This window comes from Lithobates pipiens, unplaced genomic scaffold (genome assembly GCF_037356315.1).
Source record: "Lithobates pipiens isolate NorthernLeopardFrog02 unplaced genomic scaffold, aLitPip1_a1.2 Scaffold_13, whole genome shotgun sequence".
Lineage (NCBI taxonomy): Eukaryota > Metazoa > Chordata > Amphibia > Anura > Ranidae > Lithobates > Lithobates pipiens.
The window spans coordinates 516,082,985-516,099,468 of record NW_027507718.1 but is presented as its reverse complement, the minus strand read 5'-3'; the positions used below and the strand labels follow the sequence as shown (position 1 = coordinate 516,099,468).

General features: G+C 48.0%; 1 protein-coding gene across 1 annotated transcript in view; it reads left to right on the top strand.

Moving 5' to 3' along the window:
• Nucleotides 1-16,484, top strand: part of SFXN5 (sideroflexin 5) — a 447,465-nt gene that overhangs the window by 328,025 nt on the left and 102,956 nt on the right. Inside the window, exon 13 of the mRNA XM_077478081.1 lies at nt 1,726-1,843. Coding sequence (XP_077334207.1) covers nt 1,726-1,843 — 118 coding nt within the window. The remainder of the gene's footprint in view (nt 1-1,725; nt 1,844-16,484) is intronic.

The window sequence follows — 16,484 nt, the reverse complement described above, 5'->3', positions numbered from 1 at the left end:
CATCATATTGTGGGGATGCTTTTCTTCATCAGGGACAGGGAAGCTGGTCAGACTTGATGGGAAGATTCATGGAGCCAAATACAGGGCAATCTTGGAAAAACTGTTAGCCCCCGTACACACGGTTAAACATTCCGACCACAAAATCCGATGGATTTTGTCCGAAACTGGTGTTGCATAAACATGGTCGGACAAAGTTGTCGGAAAATCAGATTGTTCGGAACGTGATGACATTCGTTCGTTACAAGGGGATTACGTTGAGGCTACTAGCCAATAGCTTTGGTCTCGTAATTTGATCTGAGCATGCGTGGCACTTTGTCCAATCGGAATTCTCTACAAAGGATCGGACAAAGTCCAATCGGATTTTTTTGTCGGAAAATTTGAGATCCTGCTCTCAAATTTTTACAGTCTGATTCTCCGACGGAAAAAGTCAGATAGAGCTCACACACGATCGGATTTTCCGACAATATAATCCGATCGGACCTTTTCCATCGGAATTTCCGACCGTGTGTACAGGGCATAAGAGTCAGCAAAAGACTTGAGACTGGGGCGGAGGTTCACCTTCCAGCAGGACAACGACCCTAAACATACAGCCAGAGCTACAATGGACTGGTTTAGATCAAAAGCATATTCATGTGTTAGAATGGCCCAGTCAAACTTGAAAATTGCTGTTCACAGACGCTCTCCATCCAATCTGACAGAGCTTGAGATATTTTACAAAGAAGAATGGGCAAAAAGGTCCCTCTCTAGATGTGCAAAGCTGGTAGAGACATCCCCAAAAAGACTTGCAGCTGTAATTGCAGAGAAAGGTGGTTCTACAAAGTATTGAATCATGGGGGCTGAATACAAATACACGCTACACTTTTTTAGATATTTATTTGTAAAAAAACGTTAAAAACCATTTATCATTTTCCTTCCACTTCACAATTATGTCCCACTTTGTGTTGGTCGATCACATAAAATCCCAATAAAGTACATTTATGTTTTTGGTTGTAACATGAGAAAATGTGGAAAATGTCAAGGGGGTATGAATACTTTTTCAAGGCACTGCATATCAATGGGAGGAATGCCCCATTGTTGGTGCCAGTGGGAAGAATAGTGCCCCACTTTCGGTTAGTGTCAGCGGAAGTAATGCTGCATTTGTGTCAGTGGAAGGTATAGTGCCTCATATCAGTGGGGACAGATAGAAGCAAGCAAAGGGCTACATTTGGCCCACGGCCGGCAGTTTGGAGACCACATTTTCGTCAAATATGGCAGAAACGCGGGCCTTCTATTTCACCCTTTAGATGGTAGATACAGCGCAGCCCTCTCTGCATCCCATCATGGACTGTAGTGCACACACCTAAGCAGACAGAGTTACATGCATTGCAACGAGGGATTCTGAAAGACCATGCTAGCTTTGGCTTCTCCAAAATGACCAGACGTTCTCAACCAGGGTTCCTCCAGAGTTATCTAAGGTTTTCTTGAACTGTTGCTGATTGCCTTCCCATCTGATGGTGCCTGCATAGTTCCCAAGCCAACGCCACTTGGCAAAGCCAGCAATATGACCTCATTCTCATTAACCCCCCAATAATTTGTTTTAGTAAGGGCTTTCTAAGTGTTGAAAATTATTTTAGAGGTTCTTCTGGGGTAAAAAAAAAAAGGTTGAGAAACGCTGTTGTAGAGCCTCTTGTACTCCACCACTATCCACCCATCCTCATGGTCTCCTCTTTCTCTTCTCTTCTCTAGGACATACCTGCTGCGAACATACCCAAGACTGGTCCTCCCAGTGCATAGCCTTGTGTGCCTTGCTGCCTTCGGCCTGGCTCTCCCTCTAGCCATCAGTCTCTTCCCACAGATGTCTGAGGTAAGTCACATCACCGCGCCTGTCAAAGTTTTGGGAAGACAATGCGAGTATGAAATTTTGTTTTTCTTTTTTCTCGTCGTCTGTGTCCCCGTTCTTAGTTGCCTGGCAACTAAAGCTGCCCCAACTGTTCCAGAATCGGATGTATTAACACCTAATGCTGTGTGCGCAGGTAGAGCGCCAGGGTGTGCAAGTCTGCTTTGTTTAGAAGGGGGTTATGTAAACCGCCAGCTTCTCCTTGGAGACATTCCGACTTTGTACTGCTAACAATCATTCCTAGGCAATGAAGATAAAGATAAAACTGAAAACTTCATTCCTTTGTCCAAATATTAATTCTTGTGTATGCAGCTTATAAGCCCAAATAAACTATGGGTTTAACCGCTGAACCACCACAAGGTTTTACCTCCTTCGTGACCAAGGCATTTTTTTGTTATTCAGCACTGTGCTGCTTTAACTGGCAATTGCTCGGCCATGCAACACTGTACCCAAATTAAACGTTATATATATATATATATATATATATATATATATATATATATATAGCAATCAAGTAAAAAAAAGAAAAAGAAAAAAAAAAGCCTAGGGTGCACATGCGCATGTAAACCGCGGTGGCACCACATGTGTGGCGTATCACCACGCACGTCAGAGTGAGGACAGTAATTCTAGCAAAAGAGCTCCTAGTTAACTCTAAACGTATGAGCTGTAAAGGCTTTAAAATCATCACCTATGGAGATTTTTGGGCACCATTGTTATTGGCTATATCGCGGGTGCATCCACTTTTAACTTCTTCAGATTGTCATTTGGATACAACGCGGACCTACTTTGCCGGGAGTAGGTCTATTGAAGTCCTCCCGTGCCTGAGCGGCCTGCGGGCCCCCTCTGTGATCAGTGAGTCTATGAGACTCGGCTGATCACAGATCGGAGTTAGGGGTCGATCCACATGATCAGCTGTCAGCCAATGACAGCTGATCATGTGATGTAAAAAGAGCTAGTAATTGGCCATTTTTTCTCCTCGCTCTGACAACGTTAGGAGAAAAGAAACAGCCGATCACCGGCGGTTGTGAGAGGGACATCGGTCCCGATCACAGAGAGCTGCCACCAGCTCATCTGTGCCACCTGCCAGTGCCAGCTAGCAGTATACAACAGTGCCACCTACCAGTGCCCACAATGTCAGTGCCTCATCAACAGTTCTGCCCATCAGAGTCACCCTACTAGTGCCCATCAGTGCCATCTTATCAGTGGCTATCAGTGCCGCCTTATCTGTGCCCATCAGTACCACCTTACCTGTCCACATCAGTGCTACCTTAACTGTGCCTATCAGTGCCCACCAGTGTAGCCTATCAGAACCCACCAGTGCCACCTCACCGGTGCATATCAATGAAGGAGAAAAATTACCTGTTTGCAAAAATTTATAACAATATTGTACAATATATACAATTCTGGAAATCCCATAGGCCCATAGAATCCGTCACCTCCCATGGGCCCATGGAGTCCGTCACCTCCCATGGGCCCATGGAGTCCGTCACCTCCCATGGGCCCATGGAGTCCGTCACCTCCCATGGGCCCATGGAGTCCGTCACCTCCCATGGGCCCATGGAGTCCGTCACCTCCCATGGGCCCATGGAGTCCGTCACCTCCCATGGGCCCATGGAGTCCGTCACCTCCCATGGGCCCATGGAGTCCGTCACCTCCCATGGGCCCATGGAGTCCGTCACCTCCCATGGGCCCATGGAGTCCGTCACCTCCCATGGGCCCATGGAGTCCGTCACCTCCCATGGGCCCATGGAGTCCGTCACCTCCCATGGGCGCATAGAGTCCGTCCCCTCCCATGGGCGCATAGAGTCCGTCCCCTCCCATGGGCGCATAGAATCCGTCCCCTCCCATGGGCGCATAGAGTCCGTCCCCTCCCATGGGCGCATAGAGTCCGTCCCCTCCCATGGGCGCATAGAGTCCGTCCCCTCCCATGGGCGCATAGAGTCCGTCCCCTCCCATGGGCGCATAGAGTCCGTCCCCTCCCATGGGCGCATAGAGTCCGTCCCCTCCCATGGGCGCATAGAGTCCGTCCCCTCCCATGGGCGCATAGAGTCCGTCCCCTCCCATGGGCGCATAGAGTCCGTCCCCTCCCATGGGCGCATAGAGTCCGTCCCCTCCCATGGGCGCATAGAGTCCGTCCCCTCCCATGGGCGCATAGAGTCCGTCCCCTCCCATGGGCGCATAGAGTCCGTCCCCTCCCATGGGCGCATAGAGTCCGTCCCCTCCCATGGGCGCATAGAGTCCGTCCCCTCCCATGGGCGCATAGAGTCCGTCCCCTCCCATGGGCGCATAGAGTCCGTCCCCTCCCATGGGCGCATAGAGTCCGTCCCCTCCCATGGGCGCATAGAGTCCGTCCCCTCCCATGGGCGCATAGAGTCCGTCCCCTCCCATGGGCGCATAGAGTCCGTCCCCTCCCAATGGGCGCATAGAGTCCGTCCCCTCCCAATGGGCGCATAGAGTCCGTCCCCTCCCAATGGGCGCATAGAGTCCGTCCCCTCCCAATGGGCGCATAGAGTCCGTCCCCTCCCAATGGGCGCATAGAGTCCGTCCCCTCCCAATGGGCGCATAGAGTCCGTCCCCTCCCAATGGGCGCATAGAGTCCGTCCCCTCCCATGGGCGCATAGAGTCCGTCCCCTCCCATGGGCGCATAGAGTCCGTCCCCTCCCATGGGCGCATAGAGTCCGTCCCCTCCCAATGGGCGCATAGAGTCCGTCCCCTCCCATGGGCGCATAGAGTCCGTCCCCTCCCATGGGCGCATAGAGTCCGTCCCCTCCCATGGGCGCATAGAGTCCGTCCCCTCCCATGGGCGCATAGAGTCCGTCCCCTCCCATGGGCGCATAGAGTCCGTCCCCTCCCATGGGCGCATAGAGTCCGTCCCCTCCCATGGGCGCATAGAGTCCGTCCCCTCCCATGGGCGCATAGAGTCCGTCCCCTCCCATGGGCGCATAGAGTCCGTCCCCTCCCATGGGCGCATAGAGTCCGTCCCCTCCCATGGGCGCATAGAGTCCGTCCCCTCCCATGGGCGCATAGAGTCCGTCCCCTCCCATGGGCGCATAGAGTCCGTCCCCTCCCATGGGCGCATAGAGTCCGTCCCCTCCCATGGGCGCATAGAGTCCGTCCCCTCCCATGGGCGCATAGAGTCTGTCCCCTCCCATGGGCGCATAGAGTCTGTCCCCTCCCATGGGCGCATAGAGTCTGTCCCCTCCCATGGGCGCATAGAGTCTGTCCCCTCCCATGGGCGCATAGAGTCTGTCCCCTCCCATGGGCGCATAGAGTCTGTCCCCTCCCATGGGCGCATAGAGTCCGTCCCCTCCCATGGGCGCATAGAGTCCGTCCCCTCCCATGGGCGCATAGAGTCCGTCCTCTCCCATGGGCGCATAGAGTCCGTCCCCTCCCATGGGCGCATAGAGTCCGTCCCCTCCCATGGGCGCATAGAGTCCGTCCCCTCCCATGGGCGCATAGAGTCCGTCCCCTCCCATAGACCCAAACTCGCTCATTCTGTCTTTATGGACCTTGCTTTGTGCACCAGTCCAAATCATTTGGTGGAGGGGGGATTATGGTGTGGGGTTGTTTTTCAGGGGTTGGGTTTGGCCCCTTAGTTCCAGTGAAGGGAACTCTTAAGACGTCAGCATACCAAGACATGTTGAACAATTTCATGCTCCCAACTTTGTGGGAACAGTTTGGGCATGGCCCCTTCCTGTTCCAACATGACCGTGCACCAGTGCACAAAGCAAGGTCCATAAAGAGGGTGGGACAACTCAATATTGAACCCTATGGGCTAAGACTGGGATGCCATTAAAGTTCATGTGCGTGTAAAGGCAGGTGTCCCAATACTTTTGGCAATATAGTGTATGTAGCTTAGCATACAACATCAAAACAGTGCCTGTGTTTTGGGATAAATGGTGCTGCACATGTGCAAAAGTCATCATCTCCCACCACCGGCCAATCAGTAGGCTTAAGACCCGGTGCCCAAAAGAAGCTCGGGAAGAAGATGTCAGTGCCTAGCGAGGGATCCAGCTGTTGCATTGCTGGAATGGAAGTGAGCATTCTGCAGCCCTTAACAAGAGATTCGGCCTGACAAGCAGGCAACTAGCTTTTCCAGAAAGAGAGGTCAGCAGGTTTATGTAAATGTTGTAGGGCAGGCATATGCAATTAGCGGACTTCCAGCTGTTGCAGAACTACAACTCCCATGAGGCATAGCAAGACTCTTACAGCCACAGTCATGACACCCAGAGGCAGAGGCATGATGGGACTTGTAGTTTTGCAACAGCTGGAGGTCCGCTAGTTGCATATCCCTGTTGTAGGGGAAAGGCCTGCTTTAAAGTGTTGGTTCACCTTTACAGAAAATATGTAAAGGCCGGACATCTTCCCCACCCCCCATTTTCCCGGCTATACTTACCTCTGGGGTTGCCGAGCTGTCAGCACCCCTGCAGCTGCTCCAGTGGTTCAGCGATTTTTAAATCCCCGCTCTTCTTCTCTGTTCAGCGCTTCCGGGACGGGCCACATCGTTTTACTGTGATGGTGTTGGCCAATCAATCTGGTCTTTCCCGGAAGTGATGCATTGAGAAGAGGGAGAAGAGCAGGGATTCCCTGGAGCAGCTGCAGGGATGCTGACAGCTCGGAAGTAAGTACTGGGGGACTGGGAGGGCGTCCAGTGTTAGTTCACCTCCACATTTCTTCTGTAAAGGTGAACTAACCCTTTAATGCCTAATCGAATAGCATGAACACAAGTATGGTCAGACAGGACTATGCTTGTATTTAATTTGTGTATTTAGCTTTAAGTAAGATTTCCTTAGTGTTAGAGATCAAGATCTCTGCTCCTGTGTACTCCACAACCATTTGTCAATAGAATGATCTTGTGCCCCAACTCACCCTCCCCCAGTTCCTTCGAGACCCGATTCCCACCAGTCACACTTCACTCTCTTAGAAGCTGTCATTTCCCTTTAACGTTGGTGTCAGCTCCCCAGAAACATCATGTGAAATCACTTTGTGTCGCAGCGCCCGCCAAGAATTTGGTGGCCATGCGCCCTGAGCTCCCTCAAACGTGCCAGGAATGCCAAGTGCCCAGATGCAATCAGTAGTTTATTTTTTCTTTCCTCTTCATGTCGTACAAATGTACTCTTCCCTCATTACAGGCAGTCTGTGTTGGCTCTATTACCGCAGTCTGAGGTCATATGGCCATCACTGATTTTATGATTAGCGGAATGATTAATAACAACATTTGAGAATTAATGAGACTGCTGCGCTGACGAGGATCGGCTTCCCGTCCAAGAACAAAACAAGTGTTCTTCCCTCTGTTTTTGCAGATCTCCTGCATCTATTACCCCGCATCTTTCTATAGAACCTGCTGCAATGACATGTACACTGAGTTCCGTCTGTCGTTGGCCATCCATTAAGACTACACATAGACCTGAGGGACGGCCAAGTCTAAGCAATGTCATGGATAGATCATGGACATTGTTCAGTTGATGTGAAGTTTGTTTTCCGTTGTATGATCTAGAACAGTGGTCTGCAAACTGCGGTCCAAGGGCTGGATGTGGCCCTTTGCTTGCCCTTTACCTGGCCCTTGGTGCACTATTCCTCCCACTGATACAAGGGGCTATTCCTACCACTGACACCAACAATGGGGCACCATTTTTTCCTAGTGACACCAGTAATTTGGCACTATTCCTCCCACTGACACCAGTGATGTGGCACTATTCCTCCCACTGATACCAATGATGGAGCACTATGTCTTCCACTGACTCCAATGTTGTAGCATTATACCACCCAGTACTTGGCCCTTGGTACACTATTCCTCCCACTGATATAAGGAGCTATTCCTACCACTGACACCAACAATGGGGCACTATTCCTCCCACTGACACTAATAATGGGGCACTATTCCTTACACTGATAATAGCAATGGGGCACTATTCTTCCCACTAATGCCAATGATGGGGCATTCCATTGACGCCAGGGCATTTTGTACTCCCACTGTCCACAGTCCGGCCCCCTCAAAGTCTAAAGGATAGTAAAGTGTCCATTTGTTTAGATTTTTTGGTGCCTCCTGAACTAGAAGATAACTGGATATTAACATTTAGGACCCATGCACATTGCGCCAAGCGGTTCTTGTACATTTAGGGCAGTATGTGCCCAAGGACACATGACTAGGATGCAGACTTCTTGTGATTAGGAAATTAGTACCTGCCCTAAACGTAGGTACTGCTAGGTGCACCATCCAGCACTGTCCAGCTGCAGCATAGACTTATAGACTTTTACAGGCTGCTGGCAGCGGGGCTGGGCAATGTGCCTGTACCTTCCATAAGCACCTAAACACCACAATCTAATGCATCAGGGCCAAAAGTCCAGTGTTCATGAGACCTTATAAGTAAAAACACCAGAGATCGTTGTTCCAGAGAATGTCTGATTGCTTTAGGACAGCCTTTCTCAACCAGGGTTCCATGGAACCCTAGGGATCCTCCAAAGGTTGATAGGGGTTCCATGAGCTGTGGCAGATTGATCTCCCACTGATGAAGCCTGCATACCGTAGTTCCATGGCAGGAGTCTCTCAGCATAGTCAGCAACATGGAGCTTCTGCCGTCAAAGCTTGGAATTAATTGAGCTTCTGCTGTCAACTCTCAAAAAAGTAACTGTTTTTTTTTAATTGTTGGAGAGTTCATCCAACTGACTCCCAATTTAATAGAGACAGTTTTCCCAATGAAATTCTTAAACAATGGAGTGCTTGCTTTGTATATAGTGTGCATAAAGTGACGTGCATAAATCAATCAAAAAAAAAAAAGTCAATAGTGATAATTTCAAACATAAAATGTATATAAAAAGTGCAGAAACAGTCAATATAAATTAATAAAGTGCTCCTCCACAAAGTATAATAGTCGTTTATTTTATCCGTTTCACCACTTCCACCACCAGGTGCAATGCCTGCTCACCTTAGGAGGTGTCCCCCTTGGGTCATACAAAGCTTTTAATTACACATTTTTAGATGGTCCAGCCGATTCCTTAGGTTTTAAAGATGATACAGCTGTCTTCTAAAATGACTCAAAGAAAGAAAAACAGCCTTTCTTTGCGCAATAATGCAATGACATCGGGGCACAAGATAAACACATATAACAATACCCCACTCACATGTTACATCATCTTGTATATAGCTTCTATTATGTAAGGCTACCCTGTAACTGAGACACCAGATGAACACGTCACCAACTCCTCCCGACTCGTTGCGTCACTGATCACGTGACTTTTTCAAAGGATGCCTTCCCAATGACCCCCATTGTAACCAGGCATGTTTTCCATTGACTCCCTCTGACCACCTATGTAAGTGGGGTCCTTCTACTACTGGTGATCCTTTATAAGGGGGGTTTCTTCCACTGGGGGCTAATGTAAGGGATGCCTTCTTCCACTGATCACAAATGCAAGAGGTCCTGCTACAACTAACCACTAATGTAAGGAGCCCATCTCCTCTGACCACCAACGTAAGAGGGCATCTCTCCGACTAATAGCACTAATATATTCGGATTGTGGATGTTTTTTATGGAGAATATCGTAGGGGCCTGTAAATTATTGCAAGGGTTCTCCAAAGTAGAAAGATGGAGAAAGGCTACCTTTGGGGACCAAGAAGTGTTGTAAATTAGACCATACTTTTAAAAGGTTTTTGTTGCTTTCCTCTGTGTCAACTGTGGGTATAAGGTTCTGTTTATGGAGGTTTTCTAATGATGGTTGAGCTTTATGGACTTTTTTCAGCCTATGTTACTACCATTTTACAAGTCTGTCTTGCCGTCTTTACAATAATTGGACACAATGTGAACTCTCCATGGATAAAATCTTTTGTGTTTATGAAGTGAATTTCTGTATGAAACTCTATATTCTCAACAATTGACCACGGATGACCACTGGGGCCATCATAAGGGGGCCTTTTTCCACTGGTGGCTAAACTAACGGAGGCCTTCTTCCACTGACCACAAATGCGAGAGGTCCCTCTACCACTGATCACCAATGTAAGGAGCCAATCTCCTCTGACCACCAACATAACAGGGCATCTCTCGAGCTTTTTACACCAATATACTTATTTGGAGTTAAAGATATTTTTAGCAGCTGTTTCCTGAGGCCTCTAGGGTATTTTAATGGTTGCTCCAAAGTAGAAAGATGGAGAAAGGCTTCCTTAGGGGATCAGGAAGGACTTTGTCTCCTGTTGGAGCAAATTAGACCAGGATTTAAAGTGAAGTTCTATATGAAACTGGCTATACTCGACAATTGACCACAAATGACCACACATCTGGCCAGCGCTGTTTTTTTTTTTTTTTTTTTTTTTTTAAATCTGTTTATTGAGAAGATCATAACATACAGCAGAAACAGCAGGTACATAGCATTTGTTACAAACAAGCCAATTCAATAGCAGTAAAAATTTCTATTAAAACAATATTACAAATTGTTAAGAAGCTCAAGCATATTTCTTCTCTCTAGAAATACAAAAGTTTCAACACCTAACTCCGTTTAATCTGTAACCAGATATAAGAAGGTAGCGACCGGAGTGTTCCGTACAGTTTGGTATGAATGAGTTGATAGAATACCACTACAGTTCCACTAATTGGGCGCTGCAGTTCTAAGTTGCGCTACCGTGAGTACCTAGAATACGAAGTCTAACATATGATGTCCAGCATTATTATATAGGGGGAAGGAGGGGAGGGTAGAAAAGGAAAGGGGAGGGTAGGTACAAGTTTGTATGCTAAGAACATTGCCTGACACGATCATGACCTGTGGTGACCACTAAAACATCAAATGGGAACGGCCTTCAGGCTAAGTCTTTAATCACCCATATACCGCTTATAGTCTTCCGTTGTTTGGAAGTGTTTCCAACATGCCCATGTGTTAGTGAATGTGGGTGATGTGTCAAGGATTCGATGCGTGAGTTCTTCCATTTCCATTATTCTGTTTACTCTACGTAGCCAATCCTTGACACAGGGGGTCGTAGTTGATTTCCAATAAACTGGAATGCACATCCTGGCTGCATTGACTAAGTGTATTATAACTGACTTTCTGTAATGGCGCTGAGACAAGGTCGTATGATGAAGTAAGTATTGGGCCGGTGTGAAATCTAGTGTGAAAGTCGTTATGGTAGAGATAAGTTGGTGGATCGTCTGCCAGTACAAACGCAGTGCTGAGCATTCCCACCAGATGTGCAGGATGGTTCCTTTAGCTGTACCACATCTCCAGCAAACTGAAGGAACCGAAGGGTAGAAGGTATGCAGGATATCAGGGGTCCTATACCATCGGGAGTAGAGCTTAAAACCATTTTCCTGTACTGATACATTCCTAGAACCCTTGTGAATATTTATTAGAATTCGTTCCCAATCGTCGTGTGTAAGGTCCATACCCGTGTCTGTCACCCATTTTGTACGTAGTGATGTCACTGAGTCGTTTGTAGTAGGAAAGAAAGTAGTGTAGAGTTCAGAAACAAGATGCCTCTGTGGAGTTGTTTTAGTGCAAAGTTGTTCAAACGGGGTCAGTTCCCTGCACCACGTAGTAGCTGGAGACTTCTGGAGTAAAAAATGTCGTATTTGCAAGAAATTAAAGAAAGGTATCCTTCTGTCCGGGAATCTAGTCAGTAGAGATTGGAATGTAAGCATTCTACCGTTGTCGAAGAAGGACCCTGCGCAAACGTATTCTCTGGTTCTGTCGTCAGTGGTAAAGGGTGCTTGAAAACCAGGGGTAAAGTCCGGATTGTGCTCTAAGGAGGTGAGCGGGCCATATGTGGAGGAGATTTTGGTACGCCGGCAAACCGTTTCCCATGTATTAAGTGTGGTGCTAATCAAAGGGTGTGCTGAGATCGCTGTCGGTAGTGAGGCAGTGCCTGTCCAAGGGAGTAAATGTATCGGTGTTTGAACAAATGCCTCTTCAATCGCCACCCAAGCTTTGTTTCGTCTGTGTAGGTGCCAGTCTACGATTCTGGTCAGTTAGCATGCCCAATGATATTTGCGTATATCCGGGATTCCCAGACCCCCACGTAATTTGGGGAGAGTCAGGGTCTCCCATTTAATGCAAGCTTTTTTGTTAGCCCAGACGAATTGGGAGCAGAGAGTTTTGAACGTCGCGAAAAAAGTGGGGGGAAGGGTGATTGGGATTGTTTGTAGAAGATATAAGAACCGTGGGAGAATGTTCATTTTAAGAATCGCTGCTCTCCCAAACCACGAAACAGTAGGTGTTTTCCAATTTAGCAAATCAGTCCGAACTGAATTAAGTAGAGGTAAATAGTTGCGGGGATAAAGGTCTGTTAGTTTAGTCGGTAGTTGAATTCCCAAATATGTGATTGCATGCTTTTCCCAACTAAAGGGGAAGTTCGTCTGGCAGTGTGTCAGTACGTCGTCGGGTAGGGTGATGTTGAGGGCCTTGGATTTATGGAAGTTAATTTGAAGGTTCGCTATTGTCTTAAATTGAGCAAAGTCTTTGAGTAAATTGGGTAAGGTGATAAGTGGGTCTGCGAGAAATAAAAGGATATCGTCCGCGTATGCTGCTATTTTATAAGTCTCATCCCGAATTCGGATTCCCTTAATATTGGTGTTCGTGCGGAGTTTGTGGAGCAAGGGTTCAATCGTTAAAATGAACAGAATCGGGGATAGTGGGCAACCCTGCCTCGTGCCGTTGGACAGGGAGAAGGCGTCCGACATATGCCCATTAACTTTAATTCTGGCTGTGGGGGAAGAGTACAGTGCCGTAATATATTGTAAGGTACGTTCTTTGAAACCCATTTTTCTAAAGGTGGCCAGCATGTAATCCCAAGCCACTCGGTCGAACACCTTCTCCGCGTCCAACGACAAAATGAAGCCCGGACTGTGGGAAGCCGATAACCACTTATGGACATTGATCGCTTTCAACGTGTTGTCGCGCGCTTCCCGGCCCGGAACGAAACCTACTTGGTCCAAGGAACCCAGGGAGGGCAAGAAGGGGAGAATGCGATTCGCAACGACTTTTGCATAGAGCTTCATGTCTACATTTATCAGCGAAATCGGTCTATAATTAGGGACTAAAGCGCCGTCTTTCCCTGGTTTCGGAATCATTGTAATGTGTGCTTCATGGAGATCTGCGTGAAGCGACGGGGAGTCAGGAAGTTTATTAAATAGTTCAGTAACGTGCGGGATAAGTAAGTCCGAGAAGGTTTTGTAATATAATGTGGGGAAGCCATCTGGGCCGGGGCTTTTACCCGGTTTTAGCTGTTTAAGGGCGGTCAGTATTTCTGCGGGCGAAATTGGTTTCTCCAAGTCTGTGGCAAGATCGTCGGAGATATTCCCCGGGCAATTCTCGGCTAGAAATTCCGTCATCTTTTGAATTCTGTCGTGTTGTGGGTCATTCGAGGAAGGACTAGGGAGATTGTAAAGATTTGAGTAGAATTTTTTAAATTGTTCCACTATACCAGATGGGGAAGTAATCTTTAGACCTTGCGGATCTAGGATGTGGTGAATCGTGGACATGGCTTTTCGTATTTGGATTGCTCTGGCTAAGAATTTCCCTGATTTGTTGCCAAATTCGTAATAGTTGTGTTGCATAAGGATATACTTCCTCCTGATTGGAATGTTAAGTTCCTCCAGGAGATCTAATCTAGCCTGTTGTAATGTGTGGGGCGTGCTTTCCGCTAGTGTTCGTTTGTGCGATAATTCTAACGAGTGGATGGTCTTCGACAATTTGTCCAGTCTGGCCTCCCTATCCTTCCGCCTCTTAGCCGCAAGGGAGATCAATTTTCCCCGAATCATGCATTTATGAGCTGCCCATCTTGTTATAGGATGAATTTCAGTGGAGGCGTTATCCGCAAAGTAGTTCTTTAGGCTAGTAGAGATAGAACGTACTACTTCCGAATCGCTGAGCAAGGACTCATCCAATCGCCAAATATATGGTTTGACTGCTCCGATCGGGAAGGACAGGGTAATCGAGACTGGACTATGGTCGGAGAGCACCATAGGTTCAATGGAAGCAACAAGTAAACAGTCTAAGTCTGCCTGAGAGAGGAAAAAGTAGTCGATCCTCGAATATTTGTTATGAGGGGGTGAATAATAAGTGAAGTCCCTGGCGGTCGGGTATAACGTTCGCCACGTATCGTGAAGTGTCAATACGGTCAGTTGAGATTTTATAGCCCTCAGCGCACTGTATTTCAAGGAGGAGGTACCGTTCGAGGAGTCTAAGGTGGGGGTCAAGGCTGCATTGAAGTCTCCTCCGACCACCAGAGTGCCCTGATAAAAGGCGGTGAGTTGCAACATCGTGGAGTTGAAGAACGGGACATGATGCTGGTTGGGAGCGTAAATGTTGGCTAATGTAATTGTTTTGCAATATAATTCTCCTCTCAGAAAAACATAGCGTGCTTCCGTATCCAACAACGAGTCTTGCACCTGAAAGGGGCAATTCTTAGAGATAAGAATCGATACTCCCTTAGATTTTGCTGATGGGTTAGTAGCATGAAACACTGTTGGATAAAGGGAGGACCGCAAGTTAGGTATTTTGTCAGATCTAAAATGGGTTTCCTGAAGAAACACTATATCCGCCTTAGTTTTACGTAAAAGACGAAATAGTTGCGATCTTTTTTCCGGCGTGCTAAGGCCTTTCACATTAAGCGAATACAGTTTGACCTGAGAATTTGGGATAAGAGAGTGTTGTTTGTGCATGGTGCAAAGTCACCCTCGTACCGAATCACAAATGATCGTATTGCAGGTCGTAAAGTTAGGAGTGTCCAGGTAGGAGGGAAGGAGAGGGGAGGGAAAGTGCAAGGTGTGTAAATAGGGATAACGGGATACAGGGATAAACCCTTAGGCGTTCGCCGTGAGGGTAGAGGACCAGCCTCTCCCTCAGAGTGAAGACGTCCGGGAAGTGTACGGTGATCGCGCGGACAGTGTCCGGTATACAACAGGACACTTCCGTACAATCAGCCGTGGCGGGGTTGTACCAAATCTCTCGGTAAGAGTGGATACGTTAGATTTCAGATGTGACCGCGATCCGGTCCAGTGATAAAAGACATATAAAGACCTTGTCAAAGGAAGTGGGCTAGCGTAACCTCCTTTCCGTTCAAGAGAAGACTGTCTAGTTTACATAGCCTATCTCGCCCAGCTAGCTGAAAGGAGGTACAAAATGCTTGCAGTGCAGGGAGGACTGTCCTATTAGTTGTAAGCTATCACCATTACAGAGAGTATACACAAAGGAATAGAGACGAACAGGAGGATCCTAGAATACACATCAATCGTATTAGCGCCCCATTGTCAGTAATCACCTAGTGCAAAGACCCCATCTACGAATCTTAATGTAGGAGATTCGAGCCCGCGCCTGGTGTGGAGGAGAGAGCCCATCGAGGTGCACGAGGGGCAAGAGCACATATAGGCGTAGGTCTGCCTCGTCTTCCCGAGCGAGTCCCTCGATTGAGCTGGCAAGCCCGGGGGGACGAGCAGGATAAGGCCACCTATCTCTGCGACCTAAAACCCATATTGGTCCCTAAAATTGGGATCAACACAAGCTAGACGAACGGACATCTACACGGCATTAGGATAAGCATAAAGAATGTGACAGTGTGAACGGCAACCCTCCCACCTTATATCATGCAACATAAACCTTTTAGTCAGCATAACCACGACATGCCACAAAGATAAGACAGGGTTCAGCAATTCAGTTCACCCAATTGTGTCTTAGCTTTAGGGAGGTAGCAAATCTAACATCAACATATTTCTAACTACATGTGGAAACATACATTCTGAAATGACTTTCCATAAACTCGTGGCTAACTAAGAGAGCTGTCCATACTAAACCTTAAACCGTTAAACTACGGGGGCCATTTCCAAATCCGACGCTGACTGCCTGGGAAAGGGTCAGGCCAGATCTGGAGTGGCATAAACTAACTAGACAGCCCATAAAGGCAAACAGCCGAAGGCTTAAGTCTCTGAAGAAGGGGTATCTCACCCAAAAGCACTTGATTTAACTGAAGAGTCTCACTCCTGGGGAACGATCCCGGTGATGGTCAACCTCTCGTCTGGCGCGGCCAGATCGCGGGGAATCCGTAGGACTGCGTTCGGGACGGGAGTCTCTTCTGGAGCGGTAGGATCGACTTCTTGACTCAGATCTACGCCGTCGGTGCCTACTGCATTGAGTATCCATTGGCTCGGCGCGGTCTCTTTCCCTGCTGGGTTGTCGGTAAGTGCGAAAAGCGGCGTACCAGTTAGGGGCATCAACCAATGGAATCTCCAGGGCGTCGCAGAAAGAAGGAAGTTCCTCCGGGACTCGTAGCAAGGCAGTTCGGCCACGATAGGTAGCCGCTAGTCCGAACGGGAACTTCCACTTGTATGGAATGCCTTTCGCCCGTAATACATCGAGAAGTGGTCGCAGGTCCCTGCGATGTTGTAGGGTAATGCCCGACAAATCTTGATAGATGTGAATCGTATCGCTCCCTAGAGAGATTTGAATCCTGTTTCTGGCCTTTCGTAGTATTTCCTCCTTCAGCCTATAGTCTACCAGGCAACAGACAACATCCCGTGGGGGATCTGTATCGCGACCTTTAGGTCTCAGAGCTCTGTGTATTCTTTCGAAGGCCACCGGCGTACGAGCCGGTCTGTCCAAAAGATCGTTGAATAGATCCATGACTGTCGTCTCC